We start from the raw sequence: 27,474 nt of genomic DNA on the forward strand, positions 1-27,474 counted from the left end.
ACCTTCACTAAGACAGGCAGACAGTGCCGGACGACATACGCCAACATTTGCCAGTGGATCGTAAATGCCTGGGCAGATATTTCGGTCACAACTGTGGTCCGAGCTTTCCGGAAGGCAGGATTCACAGAACTGCTGAACAGTGACACTGACTCCGATGACTTCGACGAGACGGAACCGGCCATTTTGGATCCCACATTTGCCCAACTTTTCAATTCGGACACCGAAGACGAAGAATTCGAAGGATTTACGAATGAAGAATAACTTCAGAAGGTGAGCGCTATGTTTATTTTGTGTGTTGTGACATTAACGTTCGAGCAACATTATGTTGCTATTGCTCTGCACTATTTTGAATTTTACTATGTTTGTGATTGCACATTTGCGTACATTTTGGGACAGAGTTGTTAGAACGCTGGTTTTTAATATATTATTAAAGTTTGACTGACCTATCTGACTGTTTTTTTGACATTCCCTTTAGTGCAGCGTAGGCGCGGCTTATAGTCCGGAGCGGTTTATAGGTGGACAAAGTTTTGAAATATGCCATTCATTGAAGGTGCGGCTAATAATCCGGTGCGCCTTATAGTGCGGAAAATACGGTATTCATGGGGATGTGCACGAGTACCCTATTGTGCCAGTGGAAATTTTATATAAAGATCAAAAGCATAAAGTCAAGGTTGCCGTAAGCGCGCAACTTACGCACCCCGTAATTCTAGGGACGAATTGGCCGGGATTTAACCAGTTGGTGACGCAATGTGTGGGGGTGCGTTCACGGACAGTAGGCGAGGGGAGTATCCGCGCAGTTCTCAGCGGCGACGCGGCTGCATCCGGTACTGCCGAGCGGGAACCGGGAGGGGCTTCGCGGGAGGCCCCCCGGTGGCAACCTACTGAGGATTTTCCCCTCGAGCAGTCCCGTGATGAAACCTTGCGCGAGGCCTGGGATCAGGTGGATTATATTGACGGTCAGCTGGTGCGCCCGGGGAAAGCGCGGGTATTCCCCCATTTTTCAATTATTCGGGATAGATTGTACCGAGTGGGCCGTGACACTCAAACCGGGGAGGAACACACCCAGTTGTTGGGAAATGGTTTTCCAGGCGGCGCATTTTAATCCCATGTCTGGCCATTTAGGGTATGATAAAACACTTAATCGGGTCATGGTCCGATTCTATTGGCCAGGCCTCCGGGCAAACGTGCGTCGTTGGTGCGCTGCCTGCCCAGACTGCCAGCTGGTGAACCCAGCGGCCACACCAAAGGCGCCCTTGCGCCCATTACTGCTCATGGAGGTCCCGTTCGAGAGAATTGGGATGGACCTCATCGGACCATTTCACCCGAGCACACGGGGATACCGCTTTGTGTTAGTCCTGGTGGATTACGCAACGCGCTATCCCAAAGCAGTGCCCTTGCGCTCTATCTCTGCCAAGAGTGTTGCGCAAGCGCTGTTTCAGGTCATCTCCCGAGTTGGAATCCCGAAAGAGATTCTGACTGACCAAGGCACGTCCTTTATGTCGCGCACGATAAAGGAACTTTACGGGTTATTGGGAATTAAAGCGATCCGCACCAGCGTATATCATCCGCAAACAGATGGGCTGGTGGAGAGATTAAATAAAACGCTGAAAACCATGATCCGTAAATTTATGCACGAGGACAAACAGAATTGGGATAAATGGTTGGACCCCCTAATGTTTGCGATGCGTGAGGTACCCCAGGCCTCAGTTGGTTTTGCACCGTTTGAGTTATTGTACGGCCGAAGGCCTCGCGGAGTGCTGGACGTTATTAAGGAAAGCTGGGAGGAGGGTCCGAGCTCCAGCAAAAATGAAATTCAGTACGTCATGGACATGCGAGCAAAACTCCACAAGGTGGGGCACTTGTCACGTGAGAATTTGCTCCGTGCCCAAGAGCGTCAGCGGCGCACGTATAACAGGGGGACCCAACTACGCAAATTCGCACCGGGAGAAAAAGTACTTGTATTGCTTCCAACCTCAAACTCCAAATTACTTGCAAAGTGGCAGGGACCCTTTGAGGTCGCACGGCAAGTGGGTGATGTCGATTATGAGGTTTGGCGCTCGGACCGACGCGGAGACACTCAGATTTACCATCTGAACCTGCTGAAGGCGTGGAAGGAGGCGTTGTTCGGTGCGCCCGCCACGTTCCAGCGTCTCATGGCCATGGCCGACTTCCTCTCTCGCCCCGCTATGGGGCGGTGTGGGGGGGAGTGGGCGCGGCCGGACGGCTGCCCGGCCTGAGTCTAGCGGTGGAGGCATGTGGAGAGGGGCGTGGTTCACGCGTTCACTGCGGGCGGGGTGTGTGCAGGGGCCGGCCATGAAGCGGCAGACAGGTGAGTGGATATCTCAGCTGGAACGAGTTATCTAATCACCTGTTCCTTTTATTAGCAGCGTCAGAGACCATGAGGGCGTGGTGTGGGCTGGAGAGCACGAGAGCGACACCACGAGAGAGACGCTGAAAAGCGGAAAGAGACTTTGGGAGAAAGAAAATAAAATAATTGTAACTGCTGCATCGGATGGTTGTGCCAGTTCCTGTGGTCCCAGACGAACCCGAACGTAAACATTGTTACACCGCCTGTTTTGCGCATAACCCAAGAAACACGGCATCCTGCAGTTTGATCATTTGATATGTGATGACTTAAGAGACATTAACTAGTATGTTATAAAAACTACTTGTCATTGCAGCGGCACCTGAATGGTTATGTCAACACAATGGGCTGGAAGTGAATCACACTCCTGTCTTGCGTTTCCGGGATACCGTCGTTATTATGCCCCTGCTATGGCTCTGATACAAGCTCAGCAGAAAACTGTCAGAACGAGGAGTTTTTCGCAGCTTACTGCGAGGATTGTTTTCCCGGGATGCAATCAGACTAGGCGTAGAAGCTGCGCGCGTCCTCGTCGTGGCAGGTGTGGAAGCTGCGCGCGTCCTCGGCGAGGCTTGGCGTGGTGCAGCTACTGGAGCATGCCGTGGTGCAGATACTGGAGCTTGCCGTGGTGCAGGTACTGGTGCTTGCCGTGGTGCAGGTACAGGAACAGTTGCTAGCTTTGGTACAGGAAGGGTTGCTAGCCTTGGAACAGGAAGGGTTGCTAGCCTTGGAACAGGAAGGGTTGCTAGCCTTAGAACAGGAAGGGTTGCTAGCCTTGGAACAGGAAGGGTGGCTAGCCCTGGAACAGGAAGGGTTGCTAGCCTTGGCTTTGGCGGAAGTGGCCTAGCTGGGGGTTGCGGCTTGGCACGCCGAAGAACCGGTGGTGGTGGCCGGGCACGAGGTTGCTGCCTGGCTGGGCACAGCTGAGCCACCCCACTAGCACAGCTCTCAGCCCTAGCCCCCCCCCCCCCCTTCAAGGAGCGGATACCAGACGCACTCCCTGTGGTCTGGAACTGTATTTAGGGGTGGGTGGAGGGAGGATAGGAGGAGGGTAGAATCCTCCCCTTTAAATTGTCCCAACAGTCTTTTTTTATCCCCCACCTGTGGTTGTGTGGGTGGATAAAAAGAAAAATTCCGTGACATGGGCGGGGCTTGAGTCTTGGGGGGCGGAGCATGAAGTTTAGATGGCTTGGATTGACAAGACCTAATTTTCAAGAACATTTTCTGATAATGTTTTATCAGGGATGTAGCTTCTTTTGGGGGTGAATGACAAAGAAAAACAGAATTGAAAAAAAAGTCTTCGTCTCTGACGTCATCACCAGGCGACGGCGTGACGTCATCAGGGGGCGGCCAGGCTGTCTGCAGCTTGCTTCGGTCCGGGGGAGGAGGAACTTGCGGGAGCGACACGTCCTGCCGGCTAGGAGAAGCCCTTCTGAACTGCTTCCGTCTCTGCCGGCGCTTCCGGCACTGCAGCGACGAGGCAACATCCCGGGCCACACGGAGCTGATCGGAACCAGCTTGCCCTTTGGACCCCACATCAAGTCTCGGCACTCCATGGGGGAATGGCGGAGCGTCTCGGCTTCCATAGCCTTTAATACCTCCCACGTACCTTTGTCCATATCCTCCATGTCCGTTGCAGGAAAACGGGGTGCTGGTGACATTCTGTCAGAATGAGGAGTTTTTCGCAGCTTACTGCAAGGATTGTTTTCCCGGGATGCAATTGGACTAGACCGGACAAGGCTTGAAGGTAGGAACATATTTATTCTCCACTTTCAAAGAGGGACAAACAAAAGGCGCACACAAGGCGAACGCACAAACGTGGCGCAGGGAACAAAACTAACACTTTAATGTAAACTATGGACATAAAACAAACAACACTTACTGTGGCATGAAACGAGCAGCATGAACTATGGTATGAATAGAGCATGAAAAGCTCTATTAACAGAGCAAGAAAAGAACATGTACAGAGCAATGTCGCCAGGACGACTAACTGGCAAAACAGGCTTAAATAATAGTCTCTGACTAGAGCAGGTGCGTGATCCGAACACATGAGACAGGTGAAACAGTCGTCATGGAAACTAAAACAAACAAGGAAGCGCAAACAGGAACTCTTGGAGTCTTAAACAGAAAATAACAAAAAACATGATCCAGACCACAGATCATGACAAAAACAAATCTGTGGAGGGACTTTTTCTACCCATTTTGCAAATTTGATGACTACTAGTCATCCAAAAGCTGTGTAAAAAAAACACCATGATATTACTGCCAATGCTCGGAAGTTGTGAACGCGACCACTGATCTTCATTGGTAAGTTAATGATAACTTGACAGCTTCTAATAAAAAAATATAGTGGCTTAGTTTATTTTCAACATGCTAACAAAGTTGCATTAAAGATAAGGGTGTGAAATTATAGCGTAAATTCAGATTTATTCATTACAGTCGTATTTGACGTGTCACGTTTTTCAGTTGTGTTGATCTAGTTTTTAATCTTTATGTTACTTTCTCTGTAAGCATGCAAGTTGCCTCAACCTCTTCTTGTGCTTGACTAAGAGCAACAACACCACCGCCTTGAGGCACAAAGATAGTGTGCAGCTACAGCAAAACGAGGTCTCACTCTTACACAAAACTTGGTCCGTGACTTTAGCAGCTTAAAATATTGGCGATAGAATGACTCATATCTAACAAATAGTGTAAAATATGCATAGTAAGCTTAAAGCCGTATCATAAGTGTGTTTATGGTTTTATATTTATGGTTTATAAGTTTGAATGTTGTCTGTTTTAGAAAACAGCAATGGATACTTTTTTTGAGTAACGTGCATCTACTGTATTTATTAGACAACCTATGGATTTATGAAGTTCAACATTCAATACTATTTGCTCTGAAAAGTGTTCTTACTGTTTTTTGATGTGTTAACTTTAGCACTTTGTATGACCTGATAGTTTATTTTAGTAAATAAAAAAGACTGCAACTGTTCAGCTCTGTTAAAAACAAAACAATACTTTATAAAGTCACTTTTTCTGTTTAAATGCCTATCTTAATAATGACTTGAATTTAGATGACAGTATCTCAGCATTTAAATACAATTAAATAGAGATAATATAATTAAATAATTACAGATCATAAATAATCACTATTTTTTTTTGTAAATTAGAGAACATTAAAATACTTGCACCTGCACAATTCAACACAGATTGGGAAGAAGGAACGCTAATGTAAGCATACACCTTTTTTCAAGTCATGTTCTAAAGAGGACACAAAAATGCTTATTAAAAAAGAATATACGTGTAAAAACAGAATATATATATAGTACAAAAAAATCATTTTTCTGTGTAATTTTTGTGGAATGGTGTCAAGTGGAATGGCTGATCTAAGGCAGTTGTTTTTTGCTCAAGGACATTTCAGCATCAGAAAGCGAATCTGCTATTGCATAATTCATAGAAAATATGGTTTTGTTTTTGTAAATAAATATTAAATACATGGTAGAGGGAAATTGACTAAAATGTGCTCTTAATACACAGGCACTGACAAAACGGTGGGTTTTTTGGGACCATCTGCATGCCTGGAAGACTATTACGTGAGCGTATTGCTGTTTATTTGTGCCTCCAGCATTGGGACTATTTCTGTGAAATGTGCACAAAATAAATTGCATTGTGTCTTAAAGATTCCTGACAGGCCGGGTTTGAGCTCTGAGGGAAATATAATGTCTAATAAACTTTGATACACTTTGGCACCTGTTATAAAGTAATAACTTTTTAACTTTTGAGAATAAGAGGAGTAAGTGGTTATGTATCGTAGAAGTGACTTGATTAACTTTGCCTAAACTCCAGTAATTCAAGTACAGTGGAATATTTGAAGTACACCAACACACCCCTTCACTGGTTTAGATCATACCTCTCTGACTGCACTTGTTTTGTTCAACTCTATTCATCCAAATCCGCCACATCTCCCGTTTCCTCTGATATGCCACAGGGCTTTGTCATGGGTCCCCTGCTTTTCATCATCTACATTCTACCTCTTGGCAATATGTTTTGTAAATTTTAAATAGATTTTCATTGTTATGAAAAAAAGCGGTTATTCATCCTCTGCTCAAAAGACCTAACCTCGATCCTGACCTCATGGTAAACTACCGGCCGGTGTCCCACCTTCCCTTTATTTCGAAAATCCTCGAAAAGATTGTTGCCCAGCAGCTAAATGAACACTTAGTGTCTAACAATCTCTGTGAACCCTTTCAGTCCGGTTTCAGGGCAAATCACTCTACGGAGACAGCCCTCGCACAAATGACTAATGATCTATTGCTAACGATGGATTCTGATGCGTCATCTATGTTGCTGCTTCTTGATCTTAGCGCTGCTTTCGATACCGTCGATCCTAATATTTTATTAGAGCGTACCAAAACACGTATTGGTATGTCAGACTTAGCCTTGTCTTGGTTTAACTCTTATCTTACTGACAGGATGCAGTGTGTCTCCCATAACAATGTGACATCGGACTATGTTAAGGTAACATGCAGAGTTCCCCAGGGTTCGGTTCTTGGCCCTGCACTCTTTAGTATCTACATGCTGCCGCTAGGTGACATCATACGAAAATACGGTGTTAGCTTTCATTGTTATGCTGATGACACCCAACTCTACATGCCCCTAAAGCTGACCAGCACGTCGGATTGTAGTCAGCTGGAGGCGTGTCTTAATGAAATTAAACAATGGATGTCCGCTAACTTTTTGCAACTCAACGCCAAGAAAACGGAAATGCTGATTATCGGTCCCGCTGGACACCGACATCTATTTAATAATACTACCTTAACATTTGACAACCAAACAATTACACAAGGCGACTCAGTAAAGAATCTGGGTATTATCTTCGACCCAACTCTCTCATTTGAGTCACACATTAAGAGTGTTACTAAAACGGCCTTCTTTCATCTCCGTAATATCGCTAAAATTCGTTCCATTTTGTCCACTAGCGACGCTGAGATCATTATTCATGCGTTCGTTACGTCTCGTCTCGATTACTGTAACGTATTATTTTCGGGTCTCCCTATGTCTAGCATTAAAAGATTACAGTTGGTACAAAATGCGGCTGCTAGATTTTTGACAAGAACAAGAAAGTTTGATCATATTACGCCTATACTGGCTCACATGCACTGGCTTCCTGTGCACTTAAGATGCAACTTTAAGGTTTTACTACTTACGTATTAAAATACTACACGGTCTAGCTCCATACTATCTTGACGATTGTATTGTACCATATGTCCCGGCAAGAAATCTGCATTCAAAGAACTCCGGCTTATTAGTGATTCCCAGAGCCCAAAAAAAGTCTGCGGGCTATAAAGCGTTTTCTATTCGGGCTCCAGTACTATGGAATGCCCTCCCGGTAACAGTTAGAGATGCTACCTCAGTAGAAGCATTTAAGTCCCATCTTAAAACTCATTTGTATACTCTAGCCTTTAAATAGACCCCTTTTTTAGACCAGTTGATCTGCCATTACTTTTCTTTTCTCCTCTGCCCCCTTCTCCCTTGTGGATGGGGGGGACACAGGTCCGGTGGCCATGGATGAAGTGCTGGCTGTCCAGAGTCGGGACCCGGGGTGGACCGCTCGCCTGTGCATCGGTTAGGGACATCTCTGCGCTGCTGACCCGTCTCTGCTCGAGATGGTCTCATGCTGGCCCCACTATGGACTGGACTCTCACTATTATGTTAGATCTACTATGGACTGGACTTTCACAATATTATGTCAGACCCGCTAGATGTCCATTGCATTCGGTCTCCCCTAGAGGGGAGGGGGGGAGGGGGTCACCCACATATGCGGTCCTCTCCAAGGTTTCTCATAGTCATTCACATCGACGTCCCATTGGGGTTGTGAGTTTTTCCTTGCCCTTATGTGGGCTCTGTACCGCGGATATCGTTGTGGTGTCTGCAGCCCTTGTGATTTAGGGCTATATAAAGAAACATTGATTGATTGATTGATTGATGTAGAAGACACCCAGCTTGAACGCTCTACCAAACCCACTGCTTCTCTTCTTCCTTCCTCCCTTACGGACTGCCTCGCTGAATTCAAGCAGTGGTTCTCATTCAATTTCCTCCAATTCAACAGTAATAAAACCAAAACCATTCTAGCCAAAACCTACAGCTCGTCCGTCGCTCTCGGAAAGTCCGCCGTCTCACCCTCCTCTAAAGTTAAGAGTCTGGGTGTCATCCTCTACAGAACACGCTCTTTTCAAGCCCACATAAACTACATTACCCGGTCTGCTTACTTTCATCTACGCAATATTAATTGCCTTCGCCCATCACCCCACATACTGCTGCCATACTGGTTCATAGCCGTGTCACCTCTCGCCTGGACTACTGCAACTCTCTCCTGTTTGGTCTCCCTCACAAGTCACTTTATACACTTTAGCTTCTCTAGAACTCTGCTGCCCGGATAATCACCAGAACCCCTTCAATCCAGCACATTACTATCAAAGCTATTCATTACCTTTTTTTTTTTCTTTTTTTTTTACAACATATTCTTCTGACCTGACACACCCTCACGTTCCCTGCAATCCTTTTCATCTGTCTATCTCACTATCCCTTTACATAAACTGTCCACCATGAGTGCCCAAGCCTTCAGCCGCTCAGCCCCTCATCTTTGGAACACACTGCCCCCAGACCTTCGCAATATGGACTCAATTTCCCTCTTCACATCAAGACTCAAAAGACACCTATTCCTGACTGCTTATTCACTGTAAATGTATTCCATCTTTGTTGTTTGATTTTATTGTTTTGTTTTTGTACAGTGTCCTTGAGTACCTACAAAGGTGCCTTATAAGTAAAATGTATTATTATTATTATTATTATTACTTTAAAATGCCATTTTAACATTTTCCCTAAAAAAAACTTGCCTCGAAAATCACACAAAAATTGGTAGTTTGGATCATCCCATGCAAGACAACAGCATAACTCAATCCATCCACCCATTTTCTACCGATTGTCCCTCATGGGGTGGCGGGGGGTGCTGGAGCCTATCCCAGCTGCGGAAGGCTGGGTACACCCTGGGCAAGTCGCCACCTCATCGAAGGGCCAATGCAGATAGACAGACAACATTCACACTCACATTCACACACTAAGGCCAATTTACTGTTGCCAATTTGGAGGTGGGAGGAAGCCGGCGTACCCGGAGGGAACCCATGCAGTGACGGGGAGAACATGCAAATTCCACACAGAAAGATCCCGAACCCAGGACCTTCGTATTGTGAGGCACACGTACTAACCCCTGTGCCCCAGCATAACTCACAAGAGTTATTTTTTTATGTGACCCTTGATAGAAACTAATCTCAACAAGGGGTGTACACTAGAGTAGTCCAATAGCCAATATTTGGCTTTTTTAACTGATGCTAACCACCATGGCGTAAAATAAACTAAGTTTATCCCAGGCATCATTATAACTGGAGGACATACAGGAAAAGCCAAAATCTTGGGGCCTGAGTTACTAAAGCAGGGGTGTCAAACGTATGGACCGCAGGCCGGATCAGGCCTACGAACAGGTTAATTTTAGCCCACGAGATGCGTTTGCCAAGTATAAAAATGAGCTACCATTTTTTTAATGGAATAAACTGCTTTTCTAAATGTGTCCACCGGATGTCACAATAGCAATTCTGTTAGGCTAGCAAACGGTTTATAGGGGGACAAGCAAGAGGTACACAGCAAAGCGTGGTTGCGGCTCCTCCCCTTAAAGCCAAATGAGACGTGAAACCTGCAGTTTTACGTCTTCTGCTTCAAACACATCGTGCTTTGGCACCCTCATTTTCCCCAAATGTCTGTCAAAAAAGAGAAATGTGTACGCAGAGCAGGGCTGTAAGTTTAGCTTTTTCACTAGTAGCATCGGTGATACTAAATGAAAAAAATTAGTAGCACAGAACAAATTTAGTAGCAATATGAAATGTCTTAAATATCACAATTTCATTTACACTCAAACAACTTACACATGTGCACTCATACATAAAAACACAATGCCTTCATAAGGCCTACTGTTACGCTCAATTAAACACAGAGAACATTCCTAAACTGTGTAGTGCTGGGCAATATGGATAAAAACCTGTATCCTGATATAATTTGGCCCATAAACTAACCCATTAATGGAAATATCCACTGATGTAACTAAATATCTCCACCATGCCTTGATTTAAAAATTTTGGGACTGATGGGGACACTAAATACACAAAAACAGGTACCAACAAGTAAGAAAAGTAGGTTTTGCATAATAGGATCCCATTTGAAGATGTGTTTTGAGATAAGAAAAAAGAAAAAACCTTGAAAATAATATCAGAAAAGTCAAATATAATCTCCAATAAAAAAAACAACATTTCACTATGCTCAATTCTACAACAAACAAAAACACAAAATAACAAAATGTGAAATAAAGTGGACATGTCAAAACGTCAGCAGCAACATGAAAATAATTTACCTTTAACAATAGTGTTTTTATAGGCAAACACTATTGTAGGAAGTACACACAAATATTTTATCCAGGAACACCAATCTGCCAACTGCTTCATGATGCTGTGTGAGAGGCTGTATTCAGAAAATTACTTTTAAAAAGTCATTAATTATAGTTACGGTACTTTACCAAAAAAGTTATTAAATTACTAACATAATTACTCTTTAACAAATTAATTACTGAGGAAAGCAATTCATATAAAAAAAAAATCTAAAAAAACTTTAAATATCTGGCATAAAGCAGTTGAGAAAACACTGAATATTGAGAATATATGAACGTTGCTCCTCTACTGCAGAAGACCTCCTTGATCGACATCTTTTATAATCCAGCAGCAACAAAGATGCAACAAACACAGCGAAACTTAAACGCCAAGGGGGAAAACCATCCACATATTTGATATAATATCACTGTTCTGCACTCTGCCCCACTTTCTTTGTTTCGAGTCTGCATGAAGCAGAGCTTCGTATGTCACTCAAAAGTTCAGATTCTAACCATTGGAATCATTTCTATAGTTTGAAAACATCCAGCGGGCCACATTGAAATGTTTATTATGTTGTATTATGCTCAGGTAGCCCAGTTAACTGCTTTTTTAATGATGTTTTGCAAGACCCGTGTCACATGACTTCAAACTTGACACCTCATTGGCTAGTTCTGGGACAGGATCAATTGCTTCTGTTTTAATTTACTGGAAGTTGAAGCAGCAACATTTTCGACACTGAATTTTACAGCACTAAATTTTAATACACTGAATTTTTTGACACTTGAATTTTTATACACCGATTCTTTTTACACTGACTTTTAAAACAGATATTTTTTTTCAATGAAACTGTCATCATAATTTTTTTTTAGTTTTTGGGGGTTTTTTTTTGTCCTGTCCAGCTTCTCAGGCAAATCATATAGTTGATGTAGATGTCATCATAATTTGATGTAAAAAATTTCAGTTCACAAAATTCAAACGCAATATTCCGTTACATGAATTCAGAGTAAAAAAAAAAGCTTTTGTAATAAAGACAGAAATTAACCTCCATACTGGAAAAAGCTCCAAGTGTCCTTTGAATCCAGCCAACAAATGTGTCCTATTCTCCCATTAGCAACAAGTATGCATGGCGTGTACACTTCGCACCCCTTCATATCCCAAGATCCTTTGCGCACTTAATTCTGAAAATTATTTTCATCATGCGGCTGGAAAAGAGCGACTTTAAAATGTAAGTATAGCTTTATTTATTATTTTAAAACACCTGAAACCAGACATGTCAAGCTGGGGTGACAGTAGTGATATACATTTGTATTAAAACATGAGACTTCGACTATCGGAATGTTGAGCAACCTCCATGTTCTTTGCTCGTCTCTTTACCCTGAAGGAGAGCCATATATCCAGCTATTGCAGACGGCTTTATGCCTGGAGCTTTTTTCAACGTTTGGAAGTAAATCCTTACATCTTTTAGATTATTTTTTTAGCCCGCAAGAAGTTGACTTAATTATGTCCTATTCATGTACCGATATAAGTTATTGCTGTTTTTTTTCTGTACATTTGAATGTTATTTGAAAATGTTTACTTCTATAAATGATTAATGTGATATCGTGTTTAACTTTTTTGTTGTTGGTTTTTTTTGCTGTGCAGAACAATCAAGGAGAACATGGACCTAGTAAAGGCAATTTAAAGAACAACAGACCAAAAAGAATGACACAAAACATGTATGTACTAGTTTGGATGATCATTTGAAGAAGGTATTTTATAATTGATGTAAATTATTAAACCCATGTGCTGAAGCTGCAGTTGTTGTGAATTATTTCCTCTGCCTTTACTGCAAATAATTAATCATATGATAATAAAAATAATATGATATCCCAATATTTACTATTACTGGCTATAAAGCAAACAATTTGACAAGATTAGCAAGCTACATACATTTTGAGTCACATATTCCCAAATTAACTGCTAAATAGGATTGCGTGGTGTTGCTGTGTGGTGTGCTTTGTGAGCTGGGCGGCAGCCAAAGACAGGGCGCTTGGTGGTCCGAACCTTGGCTGCAGAAGCTAGCTCTTAGGACGTGGAACGTCACCTAGCTGGGGTGGAAGGAGCCAGAGCTGGTGTGCGAGGTAGAGAAGTTCCGGCAGGATCTAGTCAGTCTCACTTTGACGCACAGTAAGGGCTCTGGAACCAGTCTTTTCGAAAAGGTCTGCAATCTCTTCCATTCTGGCTTTGCCAGCAGTGAGAGGTGACGGGCGGGGGTGGCAATACTTGTTGCCCCGCACTCAGAGTCTGTACGTTGGAGTTTAACCCGGTGGACGATAGGGTAGTTTCCCTCTGCCTACAGATGGGGGGACGGGTCCTGACTTTTGTTTGTGCTTGTCAGAGTGGCTTACACTTGCATCACATCTCATTAGCTTGACAACACATTGTGTCCAATATTTTCCACAAGTATGAGTTTGACGGACCACAAGAAAAGGTAGCATAAGTTGTTATTTTCATCTAATCGTGGGATATGCACACACTAAGAGCGGTGTGCAACCTGCGGTGAGATAAATGCTGGTAAAAATACCTTTTGTTAATGCAGCTCTGTATTGATCCGAGAGATACATTCTGTTCATTTTGGAGAGGATGAGGTGTGGAGGGTTTCAGTTGCAATCTAAAAGGAACACCTCTACAAACGAAACGCCTGGAGATATATTGACGACATAAAAGTAGGGTATAAATGTGACTGTAATGCAAAATGTACACTCGAAATTTACACCAAGGCACATCCAAAATAACAATAAAAGCATTTTGTTCATTCTTTAATATTGTGGCAACTTTTTAGAACTCCTCCGTGGACTTTTATGAATACATTACAGTATATTAACAGTGTACTCTTCTAAAATCAAGACATATGCTTGGCATTTCTCCTTCCAAGCAGTTAATTGAATCAAGGACCAATAGATCTAATTCATACCTTCAACCTTGAGGGTGAGTGCATGGCTCGTTGTAATGAAATAGACACAAAGTGTGTGTATTCTATCGCACTGCCTCAGGGTGGATTTTAAAGTGAGAAGGGAGCTCAATTACTCAGCCTATGGGTCTTAAAGAAGCAGGAAAGTCAATCAAGCACAGTGTGTCATTGCTGTTAAGCAGAGTGTCTTCCACTGCTGATTCACTGCACCGAGCCTAGTGGTCAGGGTCACTTTCACACAGTGGATTAGAGAGAAGGTCATCATTAATTCCTTCAGCGAGGGAGACAGTCTGGCTCAAAAAGAAATACAATAGAGCTGTCTCAAAACAGTTTTGGAAGATTTTGCACAGAAGGCGGCCACGTTACGAAGTGATGATTATGACTCTTAAGTTTATAACTTTGTTTCATATAAATGAAAAGCTTTTTTTAATGTCATGTCCATTGTTTGGGTTATTTCAACAAGAAGCAATTGTGGAGCTGGCAACTCTTGCGGATTCTGTAGGAAAGACTTTAGAAATTGTCCTGACATCCTGACTGAAGTCAAACATTTTTTGGGGATATAAAATCGCTAATTTTGTCAAACTAATTGCAAAATGAAGAAACAATTATTGTGTGAATGTGTTAAACTTGTGATCGAAGCGGCGTTCAAGACAACCAAAAATAATATGCAGCGGCGGCTAGCTATGTATGAGTACAAACTGCTACTCTAGCTAGCATACAGCATCAATCAGTAGCTAGTTTGGCACAGTGACCAGCAGGTGTGACAATATCAGGCTGAGCAATTATGCCTGATCAAAGACCCTGTTTACACTGCACGCCAAATCAGGTTTTCTTTACTCTCATGTGACACAGATCAGATTTTGTTGCCAGGCTAAATGCTCCAAAGTGCTTCAAATCTGATCTTTTCCTATCAGTGACTTCAGTCTAAACTTTTTCGTGAGCTTCGGGCGGCGGCGGGAAAGAAGCAGTAGCCAGCGGAAGTGGATATTTTATCATCCGGTTTCGGTGAGCAAAGTCTATTTATGACGACCAAATTTTTGGTGCAAATAATAGTCCATCCATCCATTTTCTACCGCTTATTCCCTTTTGGGGTCGCGGGGGGCGCTGGAGCCTATCTCAGCTACAATCGTAATATATAATAATATAATAATAATATATAACTAATATATAAATGTATGTATTTTGATTCCGAAGAAATCGCGATTGTTGAAGGACCGGAATTGACGCTGTGGCGCATTTGCTTACATGTAAGTTGAAAAAAAAAGAACTCACGTAGATCCACGCTGATGTCTGTTTCTCCTCTACTTAACAGCCATTAAAAATTAGAACCCTCCAAAATATATTACATCTATTCATACATTTTAATTACTTTAATTTATTTTAATGTAAAAAAAAAACAAAACTGAGGCGTAGTGACTTTTATTGTATTTTGTATTAACGACTTCCTCTCAGTCAACTTCCTTTGTTTTCACTTTAGTGAACTGCGCATGCAAGTGACGCCGAGGCCACATTTGGGCCACATACATGTTAACACTCGAGTCTGATAAAAATCACATTTTACTTGCAGTGTAAACAGTCAGCTGGAAAAAATCAGATAAAAAAATATTAGATTTGGATCACTTTGGCCTGCAGTGTAAACAGTCATTAAGGCATATATGTTATTATTATTAAGGACAATTTATGCAAAATGGCCATGTGTTTTCACAGTTTGCTGCATTGATATTACCATTAAGAGCGGGGGGCAAAATTACACATTGGTTCTGAAAAACATGCAAAATCAAACTGTACCATATTTCGATACGTATGTTGCTAGTTTAGTCATGTCTGGTATACACAGTCTTAAACACTTGGCGAGGAAACAATCACTAAAGCAGCACTCAGAACACACACTCGTCTAAACTCCCTCTAGGTAATGTTGCAACTACAAAAAATGCTCTGACATAAAGTAAGGCTCCACTTTTCCAAAATGTGTTAGCTTGATGCTAATTTACATTGCCTTTTTAATAATACATGCTATCTATTAGCACTGGCAATTTTACATGGCAATTTCAACACCTCCAATATTGGTAATTAAAACTACAACCAAGACGCACATAACAATCAAACACAAAGTGTGTAATAACTATGAACAGTATAAACACTTTTAAGGGCTCAACAAGATAAAAGACTGGCACGTTAAGCTTCACTGCAAAGGCTACTTCCTGACTAGGCAACATACTGTCGCCTAGCCTACTACCATCCAACATCCTGGAATTGCAACTGCATGCGAAGTCTACAATATAATACTTGCAAATGAGACTCAGATGTGTCGGACAGTGTTTTTCAACCACTGTGCCGCGGTACACTAGTGTGTAGTGAGATATTTTCTGGTGTGCCGTGGGAAATTATGCAACTTCACCTAATTGGTCCAAAAAATATTTTTTGCAAATCAATAATTAGAGTAATGTGCCGTTGTCTAGTGCCTGTGCTGTGTAGAGCTTGGCAGGGTAACCATGTAATACTCCATATCAGTAGGTGGCAGCAGGTAGTTTTGTAGAAGTCAGGGATGGTTTGTCGTGATCCCAATATGCAGAGCACAGCGGGAGGCAGCGTAAAAAGGTATGTAACGCTTAAACCAAAAATTAACAAAAGGCATGTCCCGCTAGGAAAAGGCACTGAAGCATAGGGATGGCAAAACAAAAGTAAAACTAAACTGGCAACAAAGTAAACAAAAACAGAATGCTGGACGACAGCAAAAACTTACAGCGTGTGGAGCAGAGACGGCGTCCACAAAGTACATCCGTACGTGACATGACAATCAACAATGTCCCCACAAAGAAGGATAGCGTACGCACAACTTAAATAGTTTTGATTACGAAAACAAAGCAGGTGCGGGCAGTAGCACTCAAAGGAAGGCGTGAAGCTGCTACAGGAGAACACCAACCAAACAGGAAAAGTCACCAAAATAACAGCGCAAGACAGGAACTAAAGCACTACACACAGGAAACAACAACAAACTCACAATAAGGCACGACAACCTGGTGGAGTTTCATGTTTTAACCTTTTCTGCTGGTGGTGTGTCTTGGCTCAAAAAAGGTTGAAACCAAGATATAACAAATGGACAGCATAGTTATCCTAATCAGCTCATTGTTTCATATTGAATTAAAATAATAAGATTTTATTGTTAAACAATAAACGTTTGTTAACACATAAAAGCACCTGATATTAGTACCGCTGAGTACCGGTAGCGAATCCCAGGTACAGGGAATTGGCAATGTGTACTCAAATGTGAAAGGAACCCAACCCTATTTAGTACTCAGCAATACGCAATGTGACAAATATCACTATTGGACATGAATAGTTTGTGCCAAAATGTGTTACCTAGTGTCAAATATTACTCACACATGTCCAAATATGTTATAAATGTTATCTTGTTAACATTATAATGCCTGTAGAGCTATCTGCTAAAAGCTTTATAACTGTTGCTGTGCCACAGACTGTGCACAGGTCATAATCAGATGTTGTATTTTATATCACTTCTTGACTTTTTAGCCTGCATATATAAGGGGTTCAAGTCTGAATTCAGATTATTTTCATTAGACAAAAATGCAATCCAGTTTTTACATGGCCAGTGGAAAAACTATACAGTGCAGATAATGGCACATAATTGGTTTTTTTTCATACTAACACTTACATAACATTGTTTACCTTTCATTTTTTAAATATTTTACACTGCTGTGTTACATTGTTATTGTTGTACTTGATTAAAGAGTCATACTTTGTCTCTGACACATTTATTACCATGTCGCCTACACACCCAACAGTGAAAATGTAAGCCTAATCTGATTTAGTGAGCCAAACGTATACCTCCCTAAATCACTGACTTGAAGCGTGACTATTTAACAGCTTTTCCCCATGGAGAGTTTGATTAAAAAACAACATTTCCTTTATGTATTCTATGGCGGGTCAAATGGGACAAAAATATATATATTTTCAAATTATTACTTAAATGTGTCATTCATTAATTATAATTGGAAATAAATACATCCATCCATCCATCCATTTTCTACCGCTTATTCCCTTTGGGGTTGCGGGGGGCGCTGGAGCCTATCTCAGCTACAATCGGGCGGAAGGCGGGGTACACCCTGGACAAGTCGCCACCTCATCGCAGGGCGAAATAAATACATAAACATGTTATTAATGTATTTAATGTAAAAGTACATTTAATTATTTAGTTATTTTCATATTTAATGATTTAATTAATTATTGATTTTACTATTTCATGATTCAATTAATTATTCATGATTTTATTATCTATTTCACATTTTATTGATTGATTATTATGCAATTATTACATTAACGTGCATGTCTGCGGTTCATTAATTTGCTTGGCACTCAGCATCAAGGGTTGGAATTGGGGGTTAAATCACCAAAAATGATTCTCGGGCGCAGCCACCGCTGCTGCCCACTGCTCCCCTCACCTCCCAGGGGGTGATCATGGGTGATGGGTCAAATGCAGAGAATAATTTCGCCACACCTAGTGTGTGTGTGACAACCATTGGTACTTTAACTTAACTTAACTTCATTTATTATTTGTGTCAAACTCGTCCATCAAAGTTAGTGGACGGGGCTAACACAAATCTAGTCCAATGAGCATGAAGCAGTTAAAGTATAATTTTTTAATGTTGTCAGAGTCATTTGCTCACTTTCACCCCAAGATGTCGACCAGTACTCCTACGCTTATCTGGGCGAAGTTCCAGACACAAGTGAAAGTGTCGGGTAATCAATGGAATAAAACAGCAAACAGGTGTAATGTAACAAGAAAATGTTGCAATATTGACACTAATAACACAAACCTGTCATGCAGGCTGTTTTTTACTTTAAAACTGTCATTGGTCAAAAAATAATAATGAATCAAAAGCAATGTTGATATGAATTATTTACCTACTTAGGGCTCCAATTACTTCACATCAAATATTCTATTTTGAAAAATTTTTTGGGAAGAATATTTCATATTTTGTGTTTTTGTCATAAAAAACAGGGGTTTCCTTAAAAAAGGCCATATAACAAACATAAAATAATAAAAACGTCATGGCAACGGATAGACCTGAAGTTCATCTATAGTACATTTTCAGCAGGCGAGCTACTTATCAAACTGACCAAGTCGAGGTGATCTACTTCATATACATGTATATATAGGCAGGCTGTCAAGTGAACAATATTTTAAAATCAGATTAATCACACTCTTGAATTGTGATGAATACTGATTAATCACATCGGGTGCCGTGAATGTCAATTAAGTGGCAAAAGTGACGTCCTTGTGGAGCGTGATGACTGCTAATTTTTCGGTTTCTTTTTTTAATGTTTGGCTGGTGATCGACCGACATACCTTCTGGTCACCCCTGTTCTATAGACATTAAATACATGGCTTTTTTTTTAACACTTTAATGACTGAGGCCCTTTGGTGTCCCCAGGCCCCCTAACATTCACCATAAAGGATTGAATTAATGGTTACAATATATGTTGTATTGGTTTTGAAAATCATAAATATCAAAACAGCCCTTGCATGCTTTCTTTTTTTAGTGTGCGGCCCTCAGTGGAAAAGTGTGGACACCTCCGCTCTTTGATATTCAGTAGTAAAAGTTGATATTTGACTCACCTGAGAGTACCGTGAATATGGCCGCGAAGGCATTGAGCTTGAGGCCGTCAATAACGTTGCCAAACTGGCACACTTCTATCGACATGAGGATGCCCCCGGTGGCTAAGAGGAGGATGTACAGGCACTCGGCGACGATGCACAGCCACAGCACTCCTACGGAAGTTAGACATAGGACAGCAATAGCAAAGAGGAAGAGGAGGGGAAAAAACAACATATTTAAGTTGCAGGAGAGCAGGGAGACACGGTTGAGTGAAAGATGGAGGGGGTGTAGCTAGTGAGACAAGGGGTTGGGGGAAGAGAATTGAGGAAGGAAGTATATGCTATACAGGTACATTATATATAAGCAAGGGCACTGGGAGAGGACATGCAAAGCGGTGGGGGAGCGAAGTAGAATGAATTGGGAAAGGAGGATGAGTGACCCGTCACCCATATGATTAACCTTCACAGGCGGAGAAAAGGTTATATGTTCCACTGAGAGACATCTAAACTCGGGTTATAGTGCTTATAGAAGGAAATACCATTCCATTTAAAAATCCTTACCAGTACGCTGTGGTGTAACTATGTCCACCAGCATTGCGAGGTAATTCATCATAAAGTGGAGATCCGTGTTCGCCAAAATTAAATTATGAACACTGCTAATCCTCATTCAGATTAACTGTAAATAAATAAATTGTGTCACAAAATATTGCAATCAATGGTATTGTTTAAATAATATTGATATAACAACCAAACAAAATGTTTGAAACATTTGGGTGCTTTGCTACGCTCTTTAAAGAACAAATTATGAAGAGCAGGTTAATTAGTTAATCAAACAAGCACCATGGGAAATTAATGTTAAACAGATGATTGTCAATAATGGTGTCGTTTCACACATTTGGTAAGCACATTTGCCAAATGTATCAGCAATATTTTTATAGCACTATTAGCTTTGTATAAACATTTCGATTTACTCATTAAAAGCTCCCAGAAATAGGAAAATGTAATCGATGTGTGTCATGTCCTTTGTGTTATGTTTGTTCTTTAAATATTTGTACATTTTCTAATTTAGTGCTACGTCACTATATAATTCTTTTCTGACATCACTCTCACTACGTTATCTCAAAAAGGGATATTACCACATCTAAAATGGAAAATATAGTAAGGGAAATTAATGCAAAATGTATTCAGTTTATCAGCATTATCAGTGAGGAGGCACTAACATGCAGGTCTGAGCACAGACTGCACAGCTGAGGGAACCGATAAGGCAAATGAGACTCTATGGAAGAGATTGATTGGCTAGCAGCTAGAGTAACACCGCCTACCTAGCAGCTGGTAAATCACTGCTAAGTGGTAATAGCGCGCTGTGTGGAATTGCTGTGGGCAAAATATGCAGTTGGGGTGAGTTATTTCACCTTGCAAGGGAAAGACCAAAAGATCAGGGTCCAAGTCTTGACATTGGGTGACTTACGAATAGAAAACAAAAAGCAAAGAGCATATTCTATAATTGACACAAACTAAGCTGGATTCTACACCCATTTAATTAAAATTAATGATGATGCATTTACTGTATGAGTTCTATTGAACCGTCTGAAGTTAGCCCTGCCTCTGCTATCCTCCTCCTTGCATTCACTCACACTGCATATGTTAAAACACTGTATATTGTACAGAAACTGCAACTTTCCAAACTCCTTCTGATTATTTCAAATGGTTTTGGAGCATTCACTGTCAGACGTTCCACATTAGTAGTAAATGGAAATAAAATCACCCACATGTTTGAGGACAGCGACGAAGAAAGAAAATAAATCTATTCATTTTGACAAAATCTTTAAAACTGTTAAAGCACAGGAATTGTCGCTTATTATTCCAAATTTTAAGTATGAATTATTGTGACATTTTATACAACTATACTCATAGGAGTGTAACGGTACAAATAGGGCTGCAGTTATCGATTACTTTAGTTTCCTTGATTATTCGAGTAATCGGATGCAAAACTTCACAGTCTCAGCGCGTATTTTAGGGAAAATAGTTCACATAAACAACAATTTTTCAGCCACTACATGCACTTTTTTTTTCTTAAAATTTGCACTTTTAACATGTGTGCATTAATAAAAACAATGCAAAAAAAACTCCACATCCGCCCCCACACAGACAACGGCACCCACACACCACCACTCTCATATGTGCTCTATTGCAGCCGCCATGTGGAAACTACATCCGCGCATTTGAAGTTCTGGGCACCTCATCCGGTCCAGATTTTATACATTTATTAGTTACACTCTTATAACGATTAATCAAAGCAACAAAATGTAAATCCCACCTTATTTCTAATTTAATTATTTGATTTCATTGAATAATCGACGCAGCTTGAGGTACAAGTATTCTCAGTGTGGCACTATCGGTACATTACACAGGCAGTCCTACCCGAGTCCCCAAAAGTACCCCAGTAGGGAACAGGAAGTGTACCTGCCTTGCGATGTCTTTACATGTCTACTCTGTAAACAAATACAGTGCTAGTAGGCTAGCGGGAGTCATGGCGAGCAATAGTGCCAAGGAGAAGCTGTAGCTTGAAAACTATCTTCTGTCAATTAAGTCTCCTGTTTGGGAACCTTGTGCCTTTCAGGTAAAAAATACTCTAAATAAACGGACAAACACAAGTGGATTCAACAACGGTTGAGTAGATATCAGAAACGGGGCTTAAAGCTGGAAATATTAAGGCTGCACTTTAGGCAATGAGGAACTTAAATTCTGTAAAATATATGAATAATTCACAATAGTCAAACTGTTACAGTGGCACTTTTTAATATTAATGTTGTTTATATTGTCTTAATTTTTTCTGACAATTGTATTTATTGGATTACCTGCCAGCAGTTTATGTTTCATTTTAAAAAACATCATGCTGTTTACACAAAACCTTAGCAATTTTATGTTCTGCATTTTGTTCCATTACTGTACCAAGAATGAACTGAACCGTGACATTTGCAGTGCACTGTTACACACCTTGATATTTATTAATCACAGACATACCTCTTTCATTTGCAGGTGTAACATAGATGAAACTTCTGCAATTTTCACCTGGAAAACAAAAGGATGCATGTTTACTACTGCAGTACTGTGACATGTGACATTTCTCTTGTTAACTTTCAATTACAGGGATTCAGCAAGCCAGTTTGTTTAGCTTGGAATCTACAAAGAAATTCCCTTAATATGGAGAAGAATATCCATGCTTTGTTACATAGACCTCCCTGTTATTTTTCTGTTGTAGTGTTCCATACCCAATCTGAATGTTTAATTATCCACGGAAGAAATACCGGTACTCAATAAGCTTTACAGACATTGTAAAGGGATGGCGCCGCTCCCAGATGGCTTATCTGGATTGGATCCAAGTCAAATAGTGGTCACACATGGTGTAGATTGAATAAAACATGTATATTTTACAGGGCTAGAGAAATGATTTAATTCACAAAAAAAATTGTTTTCATACTCTGACTGTTGTAGAATGTTAGCACTGAGCAGAAAGAACACAAATAATTTGAAGACTCAATTAATGCACCACAGCATATCAGAGCAATCACAATACAATAAATAGGCTAATTAGGAAAATCACATTTGTTTTAGTTTCATTATCATATATTTTAGATCATTTAGTTGATGCATGCATGGGTGGGAATGTTTGTCTCAGCATTTTCACAGCCAAAGATGAAAAATAATTTTCTGTAGACACAATAGCACAATCAAGGAGCACTCACCTCCCAGCATGTTCACAATAGCATCAAGAAACATTACTAATATATTATATATATATTATATATATATAGGGCTGCAACAACTAATCGATTAAATCGATTCAAATCGATTATAAAAATAGTTGGCGATTAATTTAGTCATCGATTTGTTGGATCTATGCTATGCGCATGCGCAGAGGCTACTTTTTTTAAAATTCTTTAAAAAAAAATTTTTTTTATAAACTTTTATTTATAAACTGCAACATTTACAAACAGCTGAGAAACAATAATCAAAATAAGTATGGTGCCAGTATGATGCCAGTATGCTGGGTTTTTTTTCCAATAAAATACTGGAAATGATAGAAATGTAGTTTGTCTATTTTATCCGATTATTAATCAATTAATCGAAGTAATAATCGACAGATTAATCGATTATCAAATTGTTGTTAGTTGCAGCCCTATATATATATATATATATATATATATATATATATATACCACAGCAACCACCACCACCACCGCACATGTCTCTTGTGTTTGTTAGAATTTAAACTAGCGAGTGAGCTAGCGCTAGCTTGCTTAATCCAGTATCACTAGTTTGTGAGTTTATGAAAATATGGTTATCAATCAAGATTTTATGATAATTCTAGTTTAAAACGGTAAAACCGTATTTTCCGGACTGTAGAGCGCACCGATGTATAAGTTACTATACAAGAAGAATATATATACAGTATATATGTTGTGAAATTAGATACTAACCACCACGGTACTAACCATCTGAAGTTTTACCGTGGTTTATCATTAGTACCGTTTATCGTTACATCCCTTGACAATACATATATCAATATACAGTATAGGTAGGTATCATTCGATATTCTCCAAAATTTTTACCAAGAATTCACCCAGGTTTCAGTATGCTGCCTCAGTTATCGTACGACCAAACATTGTGCCAAACAAATTAGTCCGTCAGCCTGCCTATCATTCTGCGGAATCCAGTCCCCCCCAAAAAGGATCCCGTGTATTAGTGACTCAGTTCTTTTTTAGTATGACTGCTACATAACCTATCATGTGGCAAAAAGATGTTATGATCTATTAGGGCTGGACCCCCATGATGCAGAGACAGGAAAACGTGTAGATCAAGAAAGGAGAAAAGGCATCAGGAAATGCAAAATGGATCTAACTTACAGGTTACACTCAAAACTGTAAACAAAATGGAATGGTTACAGTGCTGCACTTAACAACCCTCCTGATTAGTGATTATATACAGCTGCACACTGCAGCCTTCACAGTAAATGCGTTCAACAGATGGAACAAAAGCACAGAAACACAACTAATGGAAAACGACACAAAAAGCAAACTCTGTGATAGGAGGCATGTCAAAGGAAAGTGTGAATGCACCTTTCTTCTTGATAAATAGGGTGACAAACCCCATTAGATTCATGAGATAGCTAGTAGCAAAGTAGTTGGCGACCACGTGGCTTTCCGCTCATCACTGTATGCGCCAAAAAGAGTATTCAATAAAGGTAAAAGCATTGTCTGCATTTAAAACATTATTATTCTCCATTTGTGTAAATATTTGTGGCTGTCTGCAGTAATAGCTTCAGTTTTTGTGCGATCAGGTTTTTGTCAGACCTTTATAAACTGATTACTAGCAGAATACCTACTTAGTGGTCTTGTGGTTAGAGTGTCCGCCCTGAGATCGGTAGGTTGTGAGTTCAAACCCCGGCCGAGTCATACCAAAGACTATAAAAATGGGACCCATTACCTCCCTGCTTGGCACTCAGCATCAAGGGTTGGAATTGGGGGTTGAATCACCAAAAATGATTCCCGGGCGCGGCCACCTCTGCTGCCCACTGCTCCCCTCACCTCCCAGGGGGTGATCATGGTTGACGGGTCAAATGCAGAGAATAATTTCGCCACACTTAGTGTGTGTGTGACAATCATTGGTACTTTAACTTTAACTTTAAAAACTGAGGTACTTTTTACTTTAAAATTTTAAAGAGAATTGAATGATTTGGCCTTTTAATTTGTTGATCATGATTATAATCACACAAATATATAAAAGCATATTCTTAAAAACTTAATTGGGACCAAGCCACCAATATATGAATAAAATAGTATCAGAAATATAACAATATCTCAAAAAATAAGATAATTATTACCTTTTGTTACATGCAATTGTTTTAGCAAAATAAAGTTGGTGCTGCAAAAATAAGCAAACAAAAACGAACACTATTAGCTCTTATTTAAATCTATGTTTTTTTGCCCTCAAAGCACTCCTGTGTCCAATGACTTATTCACTAGTAGTAGTAACAATTAGAAGTGTTCTGATATAACTTTTTCACTTCCAGTACAATACCAGTAATGGAGCCTCAGCTCGGGTATTGGCCCGATATCAATATTGAGCCGATATGATGTAACCATGAACCACAACACATACTTGTATCATTTTGTAGCGTGGAATGTTAGAGAATGCTTGATTAGGTAAAATTAGTCAAACAAAGAAAAATGGTAGGTGAGAAAAACATTAACCTATTATCCATCTTTATGCTATCTTTAAGTTGAAGTGGAGTGGTAACACCCATTGGCCACGATAATTCATTAATATAATATACCGGTACACATATATATATATATATATATATATATATATATATATATATATATATATATATATATATATATATATATATATATATATATATATACATTTGTATATATATATATATATATACATTTATATATATATATATATATACTGTATATATATATACATACATATGTATATATACACACATACATATATATACATACAGTATGTATACATACACACATACATACATATGTATATATACACACATACATACATATACATACATATGTATATATACACACATACATATATATACATACATATGTATATATACACACATCCATCCATCCATTTTCTACCGCTTATTCCCTTTGGGGTCACGGGGGGCGCTGCAGCCTATCTCAGCTACAATCGGGCGGAAGGCGGGGTACACCCTGGACAAGTCGCCACCTCATCGCAGGGCCTATATACACACATATATATATATATATATATATATATATATATATATATATATATATATATATATATATATATATATATATATATATATATATATATATCCATCCATTCATCCATTTTCTACCGCTTATTGCTTTTGGGGTCGCGGGGGGCGCTGGAGCCTATCTCAGCTACAATCGGGCGGAAGGCGGGGTACACCCTGGACAAGTCGCCACCTCATCGCAGGGCCAACACAGATAAACAGACAACATTCACACACTAGGGCCAATTTAGTGTTGCCAATCAACCTATCCCCAGGTGCATGTCTTTTGAACGTGGGAGGAAGCCGCAGTACCCGGAGGGAACCCACGCAGTCACGGGGAAGACATGCAAACTCCACACAGAAAGACTGTGATGTGGCTCTCAATAAAAAGGAGTTTACGTCACATCTCTGATCAGGAAATAAAATGCAAAAATGTCCAAAGCCTTTAATTGCTATTTTAGTCTGAATTGAACTGTTAACTTTTCACACCTTTAAATGCGAACGGAAAAATATCTCCCCCAGCAAATGTTCATAACACAACCAAAACTTTGCTTGTTGTCTCTTTTTTTCTCCCACCTTGCGAGTGTTCCTTACCGGTCATGTTGATGTTGTGCTCGCATGAGAACCAGATCCCGGTGTGGAACTTCCTCATCACGTACTTGTCATCCCCGGTCTCCCAGATGTACTGCACCAGCCTCGTGTCGTTCAGGTTGGAGCTGTTGAACCTGATGCAGAACGACTGCTTGGTCGTCACCGGGCCGGTACAGAACGGCTTCACCACTTTCCGGGTGCCGGCGCACCAGTGGCTGGTTCCGAGAGCCGACACTGCCAGGAACAAAGCCAAGAAGTTCAAGGTGAGCGCGAGAGACGCTCTCCGCCGCCGGTCTATGCACATGACGGCGGTTACACGCGGAAGTGCGGAAAGCGCGTGACTTAATCCACCTCAAATACTCATAATCCGATTGTCCCTGTTGATATGTACCAGGCTAATTATGGTGTGGATTTAACAAGTGCCTCTCACATCTGATCCTCCTCTGAAGATGTCTCATTTTGTTCACCCTCAGAACCCCTCAGCCCCCACCCACTCTAAACACACACACACACGCACACGCACACATCTGCTCATACATCATGCTTCTGTGTTCCACCGTTCTTTTGGAAAACCAATGCACATTACAGATTACCTTTTACAACCCATAAAATATGTTATATATATAGTGCATATATACATCCCATCCATCCATTTACTACACTCCTGTTCGGGGGGCAGGGGGGGTGGCTGAAGCCTATCCC

General features: G+C 40.6%; 1 protein-coding gene across 2 annotated transcripts in view; it reads right to left on the reverse strand.

The window, feature by feature from the left end:
* The window catches only part of gsg1l2b (gsg1-like 2b), a 52,659-nt gene extending 25,484 nt beyond the window's left edge, over window positions 1–27,175 (reverse strand). Inside the window, exons 1-3 of one of the 2 annotated variants that reach the window (XM_061967166.2) lie at window positions 26,776–27,175; window positions 22,407–22,454; window positions 19,404–19,556 (exon numbers count right to left, since the gene is read on the reverse strand). In XM_061967166.2, coding sequence (XP_061823150.1) covers window positions 19,404–19,556; window positions 22,407–22,454; window positions 26,776–27,076 — 502 coding nt within the window. In that variant the 5' untranslated portion in view covers window positions 27,077–27,175. The remainder of the gene's footprint in view (window positions 1–19,403; window positions 19,557–22,406; window positions 22,455–26,775) is intronic. The other variant, XM_061967167.2, reaches the window with a different exon arrangement.
* Between the last annotated feature and the right edge of the window lie 299 nt (window positions 27,176–27,474).

Source organism: Nerophis lumbriciformis, linkage group LG11 (assembly GCF_033978685.3).
Source record: "Nerophis lumbriciformis linkage group LG11, RoL_Nlum_v2.1, whole genome shotgun sequence".
NCBI lineage: Eukaryota > Metazoa > Chordata > Actinopteri > Syngnathiformes > Syngnathidae > Nerophis > Nerophis lumbriciformis.